At 57.5% G+C, this 16,568-nt stretch overlaps 1 protein-coding gene across 3 annotated transcripts; it reads right to left on the bottom strand.

The window, feature by feature from the left end:
* Positions 1 to 69: 69 nt before the first annotated feature.
* On the bottom strand, positions 70 to 16,497 carry FHOD1 (formin homology 2 domain containing 1). Of its 3 annotated transcripts, XM_065925519.1 has the most exons (24): positions 16,226 to 16,496; positions 8,173 to 8,279; positions 7,715 to 7,779; positions 7,363 to 7,430; positions 7,180 to 7,285; positions 7,010 to 7,104; positions 6,622 to 6,733; positions 6,442 to 6,536; positions 6,188 to 6,331; positions 5,917 to 6,050; positions 5,623 to 5,835; positions 5,467 to 5,490; positions 5,020 to 5,073; positions 4,071 to 4,186; positions 3,373 to 3,983; positions 2,906 to 3,061; positions 2,506 to 2,688; positions 2,302 to 2,421; positions 2,057 to 2,218; positions 1,252 to 1,442; positions 968 to 1,160; positions 727 to 889; positions 452 to 652; positions 70 to 379 (listed from the first exon to the last, which is right to left on the bottom strand). In XM_065925519.1, the coding sequence occupies exons 1-24, from the start codon at positions 16,424 to 16,426 to the stop codon at positions 297 to 299; spliced, it is 3,597 nt and encodes a 1,198-aa protein (XP_065781591.1). In that variant the 5' UTR covers positions 16,427 to 16,496; the 3' UTR covers positions 70 to 296. The 3 variants fall into 3 exon arrangements, with proteins under 3 accessions (XP_065781591.1, XP_065781594.1, XP_065781592.1); XM_065925522.1 differs by lacking the exon at positions 2,506 to 2,688 and having other exon boundaries at positions 16,226 to 16,497; XM_065925520.1 differs by lacking the exons at positions 5,020 to 5,073; positions 5,467 to 5,490.
* Positions 16,498 to 16,568: the final 71 nt, after the last annotated feature.

A 16,568-nucleotide genomic window follows, 5' to 3' on the forward strand; every position in this document is an offset into this window, starting at 1 on the left:
CAGTTCTTTGGGATTTTCTTTTCTGCTACGGGCCAGCGTGGTGGGTACCCTGAAGGAAGAAAAAGGCTCTTGACTGGCTAGGAAAACTTTATTATGCTCCATGCATCCAGGGAGCTCACACATGCACACGCACACCCACACAGGCACACACAGCTAATACTGCTCACGGCACTGGCCACGGGCACAGAGTGGCCCTTGAGTTGAGAAGAGGCCCAGAATTCTGCTCTGGTGCCTCCTCACTGTAGTCTCCTGCACTGCAGGCTGGGGCCCAGATAGGTGTCCTGGAGGCAGCACCTTCACACTTCCAGGCCAGGACCCTTGCTCAGTCCAAGTGCCTGTACCAGGTCCTCTCCAAGCCCGCTCTTCAGCGTCCGCCTCACTGCAAGACAGAGCAGGGTTGGTGGGGCTTGATGGGGTTAAGGTGGGCAGTGGGCATGTGGGGAATACTCACAAGACTTGCGGTTGCCACGGGAACGCTTGCGTTCCCTAGCAGCTAAGGCACGGGGGCTGCTCTTGGTCACTGACTGCACCAGCAGGTCCATGATCTCATCTGAAGTGTCACTGGGTAAACTGGATCCTGGAGATTCTTCTGGGGGTACAGTGGAGGGCCCCACTGCTGTAGGCATGACTGGGGAGCTGCTCTGGACCATGCCTGTGGGAGCCAGATAAAAAGGTCAGACCAGAGTGGCCCCAGAGCCCACTGCCCCCAGCAGCTACTGGTCCCACCTCTGCTGCGACGGCCATGTGTGGCATCCTCAGGCTTGCTGGCCAGCAGACTCTTCATGGTGGCGTGACTATCAGCATCACCTTCTTCCGGCCCACTGCTCACAGCCACAGGGACAGATGGCTTGCTGGGGGTTTCCCCAGCCACACCCGAGAACTTCTCTGTCTGGAGAGGGGAAAGGGGGTGAATGGGGAGTAGAAGAAAACCATAGGGGTGGCAGTCAATACCGGAAGGCACACCCACCTCGGTGATCATACGTCCCCGGGTCTTGTTGCGCTCACGGTACGTGGCCCGCTTCTGCTGCTGTTGCAGCACCCTGTCCCGGCAGGTCCGATACTCCAGTGCGAACTCCCGCAGTGTGTGGCAGAACTGCGTGATGCGGACCTCACGGGCTGCCTCCGCCGTGTACCCCAGGTACAGCAGGAAGGCGTGGAATCTAGGTGGGTAGAATGGAGAGGAGGGCTGAGTCCTGTTTGGGATCTGAGGGATGGTGGTGGCGGTCCCGCCTCTGTCTGCAATGCCCCTACCTGTTGCAGACACGGCGGTGCACGACCCTCAGCATGGCAACACGGCGGGTACAATGAGCCAGGAAGTGGGTGAGGCGGGCACGCAGGGCTGGAGCCAGCTCGTGCTTGGCCAGGCTCCGAAGGCTGTCTTCAGCTGCCCGGCTCCTGCGCTCCAGCTGCCCCAGGTTCTCAGTCAGCTGCTCAAAGTCCACCTGGAAAAGCAGGGGGTAAACATGCAGTCCCCCCACAGAAAGACACCGCCTGAGGCTGCCTCTGTGCTGGGATGGTCAGCCTGGGCCCTGAGCAAACAGCAGATCCAACCCCCCACCCTCCAAAAGCTCACAGTCTAGTGCAAGAGACCAGCAAGTCCATGTGATACAGTAGGGAACAGAGGTTTCTTGGGACAGTGAAAGTGTTAGCTGCTCAGTCATGTCTAACTCTTTTTGACCCCATGGAGTGTAGCCCACCAGCCTCCTCTGCCCATGGAATTCTCCAGGCAAGAATACTGGAGTAGGTTGCTATTCCCTCCTCCAGGGGATCTTCCCAACCCAGGGATTGAACCTGGGTCTCCTGCATTGCAGGCAAATTCTTTAGCATCCAAGCCACCAGGGAAGCCCCTTCTTGGGATAAGTGGCAGCTAAACAGACCCCAAACTGAGTAGGTGTAGCCAGGCCAAAAGAAGAGTGTTTCTGGCAGAAGACAGAGCCCACACACAAGCCTGGAGTCTGAGCAAGCCCTGGCCCGGCAGCCCACTCAGAGAGAGGGAGAGAAGCGGTGCTCCCTCATGTCATGACCAGCCTTAGCCAAGCCTCTGTCAGGTGCTGACCTTGGCACAGCGGGTCAGGGCAGGAATTTCTGAGTAGAGATCAGAGGAATCAGGTCGGGTCTGGAGCACCAGGGAGCAGAGATGGTGCAGCAGTGACTGTCGGCGCACCGTGTCCTTCACTTCTGACACCTTCTCCAGGTAGCTCAGCTCAAAGCCGCTGCTCTGAAAGGACCCCGTCTGAGCCTGGGCCTGGGCCTGGCTGGCTCCAGAGTCCCAGTCCCCACCATCATAGGCTCTCAACTCACCTGGGAGCCGTTGAGGAAGTTGCCCACAGCCAGCAGAGTGGCCAGGATGCAGCGGAAGGTGGCATTTTGCACCAGTTGTTCCATGCCCACTTTCAGGTCGAACAGTGGCTCTGCAATTTCCTGGTAGGAGAGATCAGGGACTCAGACTACACGGTCATCATGCTCACTTGTCCCGTTGCCTGTCCCATCCCATGACCCAGGTACCCGCTCCATGCTGTCATAATCCAGTTTGAAGGCCCAGAGTTGTAGGCGGGCCGCCAGGCCCCCGATGGAGGCGAGAGTCACCAGGAAATTCTCGGCTGGGCCCAAGGGTATGTCAGGATTGGCCAGCTGGGCCTCCTCAATCTTCTGCCGCTCCTCCTCCGTGGGCATCATGGTCAGTAGCTTCTGAGAATGCACCCACCGCCCCACAGAGGCCACTCAGTGCTGGCCTGAGGCCTTGGGTATTGACCTTGACTCCTCCCTAGGTCATCTGGGGCAGCCCAGAGTCTGAGGACTGCTCTGCAGAAATGCCAAGCCCATGCCCACCACTGGAGGGACAGGAAGTGGCCACCAACCAAAGGAGAGGGCCCAGCTCCCCACACCCCTCACTGTGTATCCCTACCTCGATGCCATCCTTGCTTACGGCAAACTCATCAAAGTTGAGGAGGGCAGCCTTGATCACGTGCACAGGCGGCAGTGTGGTTAGGCCGATGTTGATGGCATTGCTGCGCTTGGGGTCCAGCACTGTGGTCATTGTACGGCGGCCCTCACCAGCTTTCTTTGACATCGGGGGAAAGGCAGTATAAGATTGGGAAAGAGTCTAACTGGGGCAACAACCTAAGAGGGCACACCAAGGCCCCACTCTCAGTGCCCCAAATGGTGCAATTACCCCACAGCCAGGGCTCTGGGATGTGCAAGGCCTTGGGATGGGCTTAGATGCTAGTTAGGGATGGGCTAAACCCTCACTGAAGGACCTCAGACAAGTTCCTCCTCCTTTCTTTGCCTCAGTTTCCCCAGCAGTTCAGACCCTTGAGCTCTGGCTCCCTTCCCTCCCCCCTGGGGTTACCCTGCAGATGAGGGTGTGCTTACCTTGGAAGGCAAAACGTCCTTGGCTCGGGACTCAAACAGGTGTTCTAGCCGGGCTGTATCCACTGAGACAGGCTCTAGTGAGGCCCATAGGGTGGGGCTGGGCCCAAAGCGACTGCCAGAGCCTCCATGGACTCCAGCCAACTTTAGCTCCCGCCAGAAGAGCTTTACTGTCTTCCTCTTGGTGGGGAGGGCAGGGCCATCAAGTGCCGAGTGGGGAAGAGGGGCAGCAGGGGGTGGGGGTGGGGCTGGTGGGAAGGGGCTTTTGAGGGGTGGGGGAGGTGGAGGCGGAGGAGGTGGGAGGCTTCCATAGAGCAGGGGTGGTGGGGGCGGTGGGGGTGGGATCCCTTTCTCCACCTCCACAGACTCCATGTTCAGCATGTCCTGGTCTTCATCCTCCCCCAGATCTGAGAAGTCCAGGTCCCCAATGCAGAGCCTGGGTACACGGGCAGGGAGCTCCCACACAGGCTCAGCTTTGGGGCTTGGTGGGGCCAATGGCTCCTTGGGCTCTGGCTCAAGGCTCTGCTGGGCATGCAGCAGGATTCGGGGGGCAGCACTCTGGGGTGTCCTGGGTGCAGGGGTGGGTTCCTGAGAGCGCCGTGATTCCCGGGTGTCTAGACAAAGGGAAGCAGCTGTTAGTGTCATGTCTTCTCTAGAGCAACAGGGCAACGTGGGTGGATACTGCCCACCCACCTACTCACCTGGGCGCCCGTCCACATCATCGGGCATGGCTCCGGCCAATGTTTCTGCCCGGCCCTGGGCCAGCGCAGCCTGCTTTTCTGTTTCTGCTGCTGCTACATTCTCCAGGAACCGGGCTCTGGGGGGAGGAACTTGTCAGTGAGAGTGTCTGACATACCCCAGCCCAGGGTGGTGCGCATGCCTTGCTGGGCCCCTGGGCACTGCCCCTATTTGCAGGCACACAGACACACAGGGAACAGTCCATGCGCTGAGCAGACCAGGACCTGCCCAAGGCCAGTCCCCATTCAGTCTTCCACATTTGGGGAGGTCACTACCAACCCAGTACTCCTAGGTCAACAAATGGGAAAAGTTCTACGTGACATCTAACTTGCAATCTTGCTGTTGTTCATGCTCACTGTTCTGATTCTAGACAAGGGCCCTTAGAGCAGGGGGAGGGGCTAGCTGTCCCAATGGCCACATCAGGCTGTCCCTCCCTTGGCAGGTCTGGCAGCTTCCAAGAGCCATGACCGATGCCCAGAAAGGGGCCCGGTAAATGACAGGCGCTCAGTTTATGTAGACATAATGAAGGTGATCCCATCTCTTTTGGCCCTGCTGGCACTCAATCTCTGTCCTTCCCTTAGATAGAGGTTGCTCCTCCACCTCCTCACTGTGTAGCACTCTAGGTTCCTCCCAGCACTAATCCTGGACTGAGGATCCAGAATCAACTCCAGGTTGGGAATTCACATCCTCATCACTGGTCAAAGCTGTTAAGGTGCCACGGTTAAAGCACAGGGACCTCTCTGACCCCAGTGAACAGTTTTCCAGTGCTTAGTCCTTGGGTATCTGAGGAGGTATAAGTCTGAGACAGCCCCCCAGCTCTGGCTGCGTCAGGCACATGGAACCCCCGCTGGGGGAAGCAATGCTGAAGCCCTGAGCACATGGCAGGCCTGGCAGGCTGGCCTCTGTACTTACTCCAGCCTGGCCTCCCCAGTAGGGACCTGGGGGACAGGTGGGCTCTCAGGGGCCCTGGGTGGGGGGGCGGGGATGAGAGGAAGAAATGGTAATTGTGGTGCTTGCTCCACCCCACAGCACCCAGTTGCTCATACCCACACAGAGCTGGGCAGTGATATCAGGGGTCCCTTCCCAGTCACAAAGGGAATAGGAGGGAGTGGGGGAGGCATGATGCGAGGAAACTGGAAATGGAGAGGAGAGACGGACATGACGCAGGACAGGGTGCCGTAAAAGACAAAGACAGCGAAACGAGAGAGTCACAGACAGTGACAGAGAAACTGAGACAGAAGGGGGCAGAGAGACAGATGACATTGACCATACAGGTGGAATGCCAGAAAGAGATGAAGAAAAGCCTCAGGAGAACGAGGTCCAGTCAGAGCCGAACCCCACCCCCCAGCAGTCACTTACCAAACAGGAGCAGTTTGGTGAAGTCTGGAAAGAAAGAGAAAGCACGCGTTTGGCAGAGAAGTTCGGGCAGAGGAGGCGGAGGGCCCGTGGAGGGGCGCAGAGAGGAGGGACAGTTGGAGAGAAGACTCCCGCGACAGCCTGTATCTCCCTACTTACTTGTAGACGCTCCTCTCACAGGAGCTGTCGGATGAGGGCGCCACGGAGATGGTAGGAAAGAGGCTCAAGGTGCTGTGGAGGCCAGAGGCAGGGCCCACGGGGCTGGAGGCGGGCCTTCGAGGTGGGGCGGGGCCGACGGGGCTGGAGGTGGGGCTGGTCGGCAGGACCGGGCTGGCGGTGGTGGAGACGGCCGGAGAGGCGGGGCCTGTGGAGCTGGAGGTGTGGCCTGTCAGGAGGCAGGGCTACTCCTGGCTGATCCACCCCTCCCCAGGGGCCGAGGTAGCATGTTCTTACCCAGGCTCCGGGGAGCGCACTTCTAGAGATCGGCGGCTCCTCTTGCCCTCCTCTGAGGAAGGTTTTCGGCGGGTGGTGCGCCGCCCACCTGTGACGGCTTCTTCGAGGTCTCCATCCTCCAAACGCAGGGCGTTCTAGCAGAGTTGGGCCCAGAAGGGAGTGGCTGAGGCCCAAGTCGATGGGGGTGGGGCCCTGGATAACGGCACCTCCTCTCTTCCCTCCCCTTCAGCCCCTCCTTCCCCTCCTCTCCGGCCCTGATGGCCCAGCCCACCTCGTAGAGTACAAGCTGGGCTCGCAGGTCGACGTCCGTGCCCGCCGTGCCCAAGTGGCGCTGGACCAGCGCTTCCATGCCCTGCTGCTCCAGTGCATCCGTCACGTCGTAGAAGGAGTCCTGGTCTGGGAGAGCTGCCAGAGTCTGGAGGGTGGGGATGGGAGGGCAAGGCTGAAGCTGATGCGGATCAGAGAACAAGAGACTGAGTGGCCCAGGATGGCCCTGGGTTCCCCCCTGGCTCCCCCCCATCCCACCTTGTTGATGAGGGTGACACTGTACACCAGCAGCTCGGGGTCAGTGCCATTCTTCTCCTCCAGGATGGACACCAAATTGGCCCACGGAGGAGCACCTGCACCGAGAAAGCAGAGAGGTCAGGTGGGAACAAGTAGGAGAGAGGGTTCCCAGCGGTGGAGGAGGGAGGGACAGTCTCTGACCCGTGGTGCTGGCCACAGAGTTGACTGCACGGATGAACAGCGGTGCGTTGCTCTCAGAGTATTCCACGAACACCAGTAGCAGTTTCAGGGCTGTCTTCACCACCAAGCGGGACTGGGGGGAGGGGTCACCACATGTGAGTGGGGCTGGGGCCAGACCTGTGCTGGCTCCTGGTGGGGAGGGGAAAGGGCTCGGGGTGGGGGGTGGGGGTGCTGGACCCAGAGAGGACAGTCTAATCAGAAAAAGCCATCTCTAGGACCAGGTGTTGAACTCCCTTTGAGGTTTAGAGGGGCCACAGACCCACTCCATTCCAGCCCACTGTGCTGAGGAAACCAAGGGCCAGAGAGAGACAGTGGGGAAAGGGCGCGGGGCTGGGTGGAAGCCACTTACCAGGCTGGCACACAGCGTGTACAGCCACTGCACGGTCTCAGTGTGGGCCACCACCCCCAGCATCCCATCCACAAACAGCATCAGCTGGCCCAGGGCTGGGGACACAGGCACAAGAGAGGTCAGCAAGGGGTCACTGAAGGCAGGAATCATGGGAGAGGGGTGGGGCTGACCTCGGAGGATGTAGCTCTGGTAGTTGTGGTCAGCAGCAGCGCCCACACGGATCAGGCAACTCAGCCCCTCAGAGTGCACAAATTCAGGCACCAGGTCCTTGTCCTCCTGGGGGCACCAAGGGGGATTTTAGGGGGGTGGGGATCAGTCTGGATGCCCACCCCCAGCCCACCTCTGAGCCTCACCTGGAAGATCTGCTTCAGTGAGAAGAGGGAGCGGCGGAGCTCAGGACCACTGGAGCCATACAACTTTTCTGCAAGGGGTAGGTGGGCATGGAAATCTCAAGGGGACACAGACACTCTCTTCTACTGGGACACAACCACAACTCCCTGACTCTGGGCAACATGTATCACAGTCTAGCAGCTGCCCTGGTCCTGGGAGAAGGGGTCAGAACAGGAATGGGAGGGGAAACACATCCTGTCTCTCATCTGTCCTGTCCACTGTTCAGCACAGGCCTGAAAGAAACTGAGCCAACTGGGAAGCGGGGTGTATGAGGGGGTATAATTGCTGGATATGCTGATATCCTCACACACTCACCTAAGATGGCATTGACCCTCACGGAGAGCTGGGTCCGCAGGATCAGAGTAGGCTTCCGCCCTTTGCTGGAATCAAGTAGCCCAGTCAGCAGTTCTCAGCCCTTTCCTTGGGGTCCCTCCATCCATGCCAAGGCAACCAAAGACCTCCCGCATGCCAACCCTGGCCCAGCTCCTTCCTCGCCAGCTGCTTCTCCGAGCCCAGGAGTTGTCCAGATAGGAGGGTTTGTGCAAACGCAGGCATCTCAGGAATGTGGGTGAGCCCCCACTCCCATCCCAGGTGGCAGGTAACACTGGTCAGGCCTTGGGATTCCCCTGGCACAGTTCCCCTGGGCAGCGGGAGGTGACCCACAGCCCTGGCTAGAGATCAGGTGTCTTGGCTGCTGACCCATGAGCCAGCCCCTCCAGCATGGCGGCAAGGGTGGGAGTCAGCCTCGCCTTCCTGTCCCCATCCGCTCTGACCTGATCTCTTCAAAGAAGCCCTCCAACATCTCCCGCTGCTCTTCCAGGGACAGTTCAGGGTCCAGGTAATAGCCAGAAGGAGACACTTGCAGGGCACAGTCCTCGAGCTGGGGGCAAAGGGACCAGCTGTCAGGGCTGGGGAAGAGGTGGCAGGGGTATTCATGGAGAGCCCATGACCTCCTACCTCCCCACCCAGAGTACTGGCCTGCACTGCACAGAGGCCTGCACTGCAGCCACGCATTCCCTGAGCAGTCATTCTCTTGGGGCCTACTCTGTGCAAAACGCATGCAAAGAGCTTTCTTGTGGCTCACATCTACCCAATTTTTCAGGTTTCTGATTAGATAATGCTTTCTTTTGGCTGTGCCCGTGCAGCTTGCAGAACCTTAGTTCCCCGATCAGAGTTTGAACTCGCATTCTCAGCAGTGAAAAATGCAGAGTCCTAACCACTGAACCACCAGGGAATTCTCAGATAATGCCTTTTTGCAAAGCCTTCTTGGACTCCTCTAGCCATTGCTATGCAAACCCTTCCAGCCCTCGTGTGGACCCTGCTCTGAGGCCTTCCACATGGCATCAGCACATCCTAGGCACTAGGATCCCTCCCCGCTAACCATGAGTACTCTGAGTCCAGGCACCATGTCTTTCTTGTCCGTACGACATCTGCAGAGCCTAGCACACACTTGGGGCACAGCAAGTGCTCCCTAAATGGTTGTTGAGCTAATGCACGTGAATGAGGAAGGAGGATGGAGACAAGATAGGAGGAAGTTCCTGCCTTCAAGGAAGTTCACAGCTCTGTGGGGTGATAAGTTGCAGCCACAAGCATTCAAGTCCAAGGAGAAAGTGTTAAGAATGCTGGGAGAAAAAAAAAGAATGCTGGGAGGTGCAAACCCAGCTCGGGGAGGGATGTGTGTCACCCCAAGTCAAGATAGTGAGAAGAAGGGCTCCCAGTCCCTCCAGGCCTGAGGGTCTTTGCTCTGTCCCCAAATGGGCTACAGTCCCCACAGTTCAGTTCAGTTGCTCAGTCGATGCAAAGACTCAGACAGTCCCCACGGTCCTAGCTAAACCTCAGAGGCCTCCAAGAGGCCTATTAAGCACCAGATTTTAGGGTGTAACTCAGTCAGCCTACTGAGGGCTGCCCTGGTGGCTCAGACGATAAAGAATCCACCTGCTATACAGGAGATCTGGGTTCGATTCCTAGGTCGGGAAGATTCCCTGGAGAAGGAGATAGCAACCCACTACAGTATTCTTGCCTGGAGAATTCCATGGACAGAGGAGCCTGGTAGGCTATAGTCTACGGGGTGGCGAAGAGTTGGACATGACTGAGGGACTAACACTTTCACTTTCACAGTCAGCCTATAGTGGGTCCCTGGAACCTGCAGTGTAACAAAAAGTACATGCTCCTTCCATGAGTTCACTGTCTATGCCTTCCACCCACCCGAGCCTGGCTTCCCACCATCACCAGGCAGGATGCTTGGCCCCTTGAGAAATGCTGGTAGAGAAGCCTAGTGAGGTGACTCCGGAGAGTCTGAGGGCAGCACTGTGCCTCTACTCGCCACCTCCTCCACAGCACCATGCCAGTGTGCAGGGCTCAGCTAAGTTCTCTTGACTTGAGAGGCCCAGGGAAAGCCCAGCTCTGGAGAGGCAGGGCGTCTTCTGGTCTCCATCTTACTGGGCAAGTCAACCTCAACATGTGTCCTGTTGTTCTGTCAGCCCTGCCCTTCTCTGGACCCAGCCCAAGGCTTCCAGCTGCCCTCGGTCCCGTGGGGTTAAGGGAGTCCAGCTCCTGCCCCTGTCCTGCCTCCGCTTAGTATTCCTGCTCATGCCTGAGAGCCTGACCCGTCTCCTTCCTGGCAGTTGAGCCTGTAAGGCCCTTGGGTGACACCCCCCCTCCCTGGGTTCCTGCGTGGGACATGGGACATAGGACAAACACTCCAGCCTGTTCTGTCCCACTTCCTGCTTGGCTGCCTGCCCTCCCCTGGGCGCCTTGGGCGGGCCTGGCCTCTGTCCCCTCCCTGGGAGCAGAGTCATCCTCTCCAGGGCCTACTGGGAATGGGCCCTGCAATGGAGAGGCAAGGCCCCACGGCTGAGGTACTTTGTTTGGGGCCAGCTCAGCTGAGGGCAGTCCCACGTTCCTCCTGATCCCTCTTCCCACACAGTGACTCAGCAGCCACCCTACTCCACCCCCAGCCAGGCACTGCCACATCTCCTTCCACTTTGGACTGGAGGACTCTGGGACCCCAAAGCCACAACCTTCCACTCAGAGATCCCCCAAATCACACACATGTAGAAGAGCTCATTCATTCAAATATTCATGAACCTGGCTGGTTTTAGGTACTCAGGACACACCAGGGAACAAGCTAGTGCCTCTGCCTTCCCTGTCTTCCAACTCTGTTGAGGAGGTAGGCAGGTTTGACTCAGAAAAAGGTCACAAATAAATGTAGAAGCATAGCCGTCTCGGGTGCTGAGAGGAGACTGTGAAGGTAAACACTGGAGGGGTGAGAAGATTATGCCTGGTAGCAGCTCACACACCCAAGTATATGGTAAGGCAGGGTGTATACACACACACATATACACATGCTACTGGCTGTGCACAGGTGAGCACACCCACAGAAAGCTCTCTTCCCCTCCTGCAGGCACACATCCAGGCTCTAATTCTGTGAGCTGAGAATGACCCTTTCCTTTCAGAAACCCTGGGATGCCCACGTCCCTTTGGGGCAGGGTCCTGAAGACTGAATGCTCCAGCACCCCCTGCCTCCTCAGATGAGCCCCTTTCTCTCTGTGATGGTAGCCATGGCTCTTCCAGCCACTTCGCCTGTCTTATCCTGCCTAGGCCCCAGTTCTTGGGGGGAGGTCCAGAGCCCCTAGGATGATGCCCCCCGCCCCTTCTAGCTGTCTGTCCTGGGGAGATGGAGTGGGGGGCGGGGTCAGGCAAGCTGCAAAGAGCAGAGACTTCCTGCCAGCTGGGAGCTGCTTGTCCCTCACAGCCCTGGCCCCTTCCTGGGGTCACCCTTCTGAGCGCCAGCCCTCTGGGCCTTGTTTCTCGCACCCTGGGGCTGGGCCAGCCTGGAGGCAGCCCAAACTCTGGTCCCTGCTGACAGTGCTTGGGTCAGCACAGGGTGAGCATAGGCCCATATCTCGGACTGCCTCCGGGGCACTTGTCTTCCTCACTTCTCTGATGTTTGCCTTGGGGTAGAGGCTCCCAGCTCCAGCTCACTTTTCTCTACTTATTTGCTTATTCTTATTGAGGTACTGATTTTACAATATTGTATAAGTTTCAGGTGTACAACATAGTAATCCAAAATTTGTAAAGATTATACTTGGGAATTCCCTGGTGGTCCAGTGGTTAGGACTCCAAGCTTTCACTACTGAGGTCCCCAGTTCAACCATTGGTCATCCCATAAGGCGCGTAGTGCAGCCAAAAAAAAAAAAAGATTATATTTTATTTAAAGCTATTATAAAATATTAGCTATTTTCCCTGTGCTGTACTATATATTCTTGTGCATGCAAGCATGCATGCTCAGTCACTCAGTTATGTCTGACACTTTGTGACCCTATGGACTGTTGCCTGCCAAGCTCCTCAGTCCATGGGATTCTCCAGGCAAGAATACTAGAGTGGGTTGCCATGCCCTCCTCCACGGGATCTTCCTGACTCATGGATCAAACCCAGGTCTCCTGCATTACAGGCAGATTCTTTACCATCTGAGCCATTAAGGAAGCCTTTGTAACTTATTTTACATATAGCAGCTTGTACCTCTTAATCTCCTACCTCTGTCTTGCCCATTTTTCTCTTCATTCCTTGGACTCAGGCTTTTCTGGCAGCCCAAACCAACTTGTCACATGTGGTTTTACATTCAAGGGCAAGCTTAGGGGACCATGGTGTCTACTCCCCAATATTTTTCATAACAGTATATTTGAGTGAGAATGCCAGGGCCAAGTAAGATGGAGAAAAGTGAAGAATTACATGCTGAAGGATTCTTGTTTTAGGAAATAATTTAACTATCCATTTCTTCTCCTTTCCTAAGACCCTGTGTTCTAATGTTCTGTGTTTTGATGCTTTCTATTTTAATTTGTTAATATGGTGTATTACATGATTGATTTGTGAAGAATCATTGCATCCCTGGGGAAAAACCCACTTGATTGTGATGCATAATCCTTTTAATGTGTTGTTGGATTCTATTTGATAGCATTTTGTTGAGGATTTTAGCATCTATGTTCATCAGTGATACTGACATGTAATTTTCTTTCCTCCCTTTTATCTTGGGTCTCCAACTGAACTTTGGCTTCCTGAATGAGATGACAAGAATGGGCCTTGAGGGTGGGAGCCTGCATTTGTTTTGTCTTCTCTGTGCAACATACTGGGCTGCCTGGTGCCTTGATTCTCCTGATAATCCTTCTACAGGGGAGGAAACCAAGGCTCAGAAATTCTGTGAATTTGCCGCAGGTTGCACAATCAGGAATAGCACCAGGGCTCCCTGAACTGATCTTGGGTTCATGGACTTTGGAAGTGCTCCAGGGAACCCTGGGGCGGTGGGGGGTGGGGGTGGGGGCAGGTGGAATGAGGGCTGGGACCTTCGGGGTTGTCAAGGGCTGGAGAATGCCCCTCAACTTTTTGAACTGTGCAAATACCCCAAACTGGTCCTCCCAGTTCTGGCAAGGGAACACAAATGAACACGCACACATCATACCTGCTGGGGTAACAAGGCCTACTTCTGCCAGGACCAAGTTCATGGGTCCCTTACCAGGCTGCAGCCCAGAATGAACAGCAAATTGGACATGCTGGCCCCAGGGAAAGCTGGGGGGAGACCATGACTCAGGCTCACATCACAATATTCTACAGTCTCCCGAAGAGATCTCCAAAGGGTTCAGTTGATCACCAGAGCACCCCATCTTATTAAAATCCTCTGGGACCCTCCCACATGGGTCCCTGTCCCAGTAGGTCAGGTTCACACTTTAGCCCCTTTGCCACAGCTGCTCCTGAGGGGTAAACTGAGGCTGGAGTAGGGAGGGGCAAGGTCAGGAAACAAGTACCACACCCACTCCCCTGCAATGTTTGCCACAGCTGGGAAAACAAAGTTGCTGGGAATGAACAGATTTCTAGGGCCATCTCTGCTGCTAGGAATGGGGGCCCCTTTGGCCTTCACATCAGGGTCAGAGCAGTACCCAGGTCCCTCTACCTGGAGCCCAGGGGAAGGAAGTCTGTGCCATCCCAGATGTGGCAGGGCCTTGGGATATCAGCGAGGGGCTCCAGAGGCAGGCCCAGAAGGGCAAAGGGTAGCAAGGAGGGTGGGACTGGGCAGTTTTGGGTAAAGAGGATGAGGCAGGGCCAGAGGGCTAGGTTCTCCCCTGGGGCAGGGTCCCCTGGGCTCCAGCACAGAGTGGAGACAGATCCCCTGAGTTCCCCTGGGGACACTACACATGACCCAAGGCACTGCCTGGACACACACCCATCCTCCACCTCCCTAGGGCCAGGAGATGAGTCAGAGGCTGTGGCCAGGAGCTTCCTCCTAGACTGGGAGGAAATGAGCAAGGCCTTCTCAGACCTGAAAACTCTGAACATTTAAAAAGGAAGCCCTCAGGGGGAACTCTATAGGCTAGCAACTGCCCAATGGGGTGTGTGGGGTGGAGCCCCAGAGAGAAAGCGGGTTGGGCCTCTGTCCATTCCCAGGGATGGGGCAGGGTCTGCAGGGTTGAAGGGGGTCAGTGCCCAGAGTTGGGGGGATGGGAGCAGAGGTCGCTTGGCTGTGAACTGTTCTCCTACTGGACAACTGTGCAGAGGATGAAGCAGTGAGCCTCTTATTTTTGCTCTACAGCCTGGGATGGGGAGGCCTGGGTTTGGGGGCCACCTCTCCCCTCTAGAGAGCTGTGGAAGCAGGCCTGAGTCATGTCTATGCCCCTGGGGCACCACTTCCAGGACTAGGGGAGGGACCAGTTGTTGACATTTCCTACAAGGAGGAGCCCTGCTCTCTGATGTCCCTGCCCCTACCCTATTCTCAGCCCTTCTTCCTCTGGCCTTCTATTCTGGGGCTGTGGTCACAGTTTATATTTGGGATATGCACATCACAGTGCATCTGACCATTCCTGGCAGAGATGCCAGCCCCAGGGAGTCCTGGCTCCAGGCACAGTGGTAACCCAGTGTCCGGGCCCCCCATCCTGCCTGTGGGGGACATGGCAGTCCTCAGGGGGTAATCATGAAAGTGGGGAGATCAGAAAGGACTGAGGTGGGGGTTACTTAACAAATTATCCTGGTGCTTTCTTCCCAGGTGGAGCAGTGGTAAAAGGATCCACCTGCCAATGCAGGATACACAAGAGATGAGGGTTTGATCCCTGGGTCAGGAAGATCCCCTAGAGTAGGAAAATGGCAACCTGCACCAGTATTCCTGCCTAGAAAATGCCATGGACAGAGGAGCCTGGCAGGCTACAATCCAAGGGGTCGAAAAGAGCTGGACACAAGTGCGCGCGCGTGCACACACACACACACACACACACACACACACACACCCCATATTAATCCCAGTTCTCAGCTAGGGAGCAGAGAACAGAGGGCAGAGCACCTGGTGAGGGGCTGGTGGTGATGGGTCTCTAAATGACAGGGAGAGGTAAGGGGTAATTCTCCAAACTTGCCCCTAAATGGAGAAGGGGTGTTAGGGCTAAGCTGTGTCCTCCAGTGGCGGGGGATGGGAGGAATACTATGTTCCCTGTCATGCTCCAGGCTTATTTCAGTACTAGGAGTTCCAGGAGTCTGAAGGCAGGAACCTGGCCTCAGTTCAGCACACCTCTCTCCCCAGCGCCCAATCTGAATGGGAGGTGGCTTCTGGCTGGAGGTGTTTCTTTTAGGTCCACTTCGGTGTGTTCCTTTGAACAGGGCAGAACAAGGAGGGGTCACATCAAAAGTCTGGAGAGGGCAATGCGCTGCTATATTCAATCCTTGTCCTTGAAGCCTGAGCTCTGCTCAGACACGCGCCACTCCCCAGGCTGAGTCTCAGCGCTTCTCCCGCCCGCGCTCGGAGGCGGGGCAGGCCCGCAGCGCTAGGAATGCAGGCTGGGGGCCTGGCGCCTGGGGCACATTCCAGGGGAGACCCCAGGCCCAGGGGGCAAGTTTGCGCAACTCGGCGCCCAGCTAAGCCTGGGAGCAAGGGAGGACACTTCCACTAACTCTCACTTCACCACCTGGTGCCGACCGGATGGCGAGGCACCCCGGGAGGTGGTGGTGTGCCTTCCAGAGTCCTGGCCCGGAAACCGAATGCGCCGGAAAGGGCCGCCTGCGGGGGGCTGAGCGCGGCGAGCAGGAGGGGAGGTAGCGCGGGCCATCTGCAAAACGGCCTCTCCCGGCACCATGCACGAGTAGGCTCTGGGGTGCAGGCAAACTAGGGCAGGCCGACGGTTTAAAATTAGCCCGCATCTCTCCTTCCCTTCCAGCCCCCGGCCGGCGGCGGCTGCGGAGATGGTGGGGGCGGTGATTTAAAGGGCTTTTCCACCAGTGCAGCCTCCCGCGCTCAGGATGTCCCGGACCAGGCCGCTTCCAGGGAACTCCCCTCACCCCGTGGTCTCACCTCCGCCGGCACTCCCTAGTGGGGCCTCCCCCGCCACGGACAACACTCAATCCGGCAGGACCCAATCCTGCCTCAAGACACCTCCAGTGGCCCGCCCCGGGCCCGCCCCTCCTCGTGGTCCCGCCCCCACCTCACCTAAAGCAGGTGAAAGCTGGTCCATCCTCAGTTGCGTCTTCTAGGACCGCTACCAACCAAACCCAGGCTACCCCCCATGCACAGCAGGCGGGCAGGGAGCGGACCCCGAGCGCTTCCCCAGGTGGGCCTCATTTCGAAGGGCAGCCTGGGTGCCGCAGAGTACAAGCTTTCATCTCCCTTCTTCTGTTTCCCTCAACTCGAAATGCGTTTCCCACCAGCCGGGCAACGTGGGACCTTGGGTGCCCAGCCCAAATCTTTCCCCGAGGAGCGCACCCGCTTGCTTCAGCCTCTCCTCGAGAGGCTCCCAAAAGCTTTCATGGAGCCGACCCTGAACCAACAGTCGCCCCTAGTCTCTCTCCGGCTCCCCTCACCTTGAGCGGCGCCCCCAGCAGGCGGTGCAGGGCGGGTATCTGCGCGCCTAGGGGCAGCGCCCCGTCCAGGCTGCAGGTGGGTGCCCTGCGCGGCTCCGGGAAGTTGGCACATGCGAAAGGGTCGGTGTCCTCTAGGTACTGCACCCGCACGGTCACCAGTGATACAGGCTCCCCGTCCCCGCGGTCTTCCTCGCCCGCCATGGCTCCGCCACTGGCTCCCTCCGGGCGGGTCCCGGCCGCGGCGCCGCTTCTACTCAACTAGTTCTCTGTCTGGGCGGGGCCGGGCGGACGCCGAGGAAGAGGGGCGGGGCCAGACGGAGGCGGGGCCGAGGAAGGGGGTGGA

The sequence above is a fragment of the Muntiacus reevesi genome, chromosome 2 (genome assembly GCF_963930625.1).
Source record: "Muntiacus reevesi chromosome 2, mMunRee1.1, whole genome shotgun sequence".
NCBI lineage: Eukaryota > Metazoa > Chordata > Mammalia > Artiodactyla > Cervidae > Muntiacus > Muntiacus reevesi.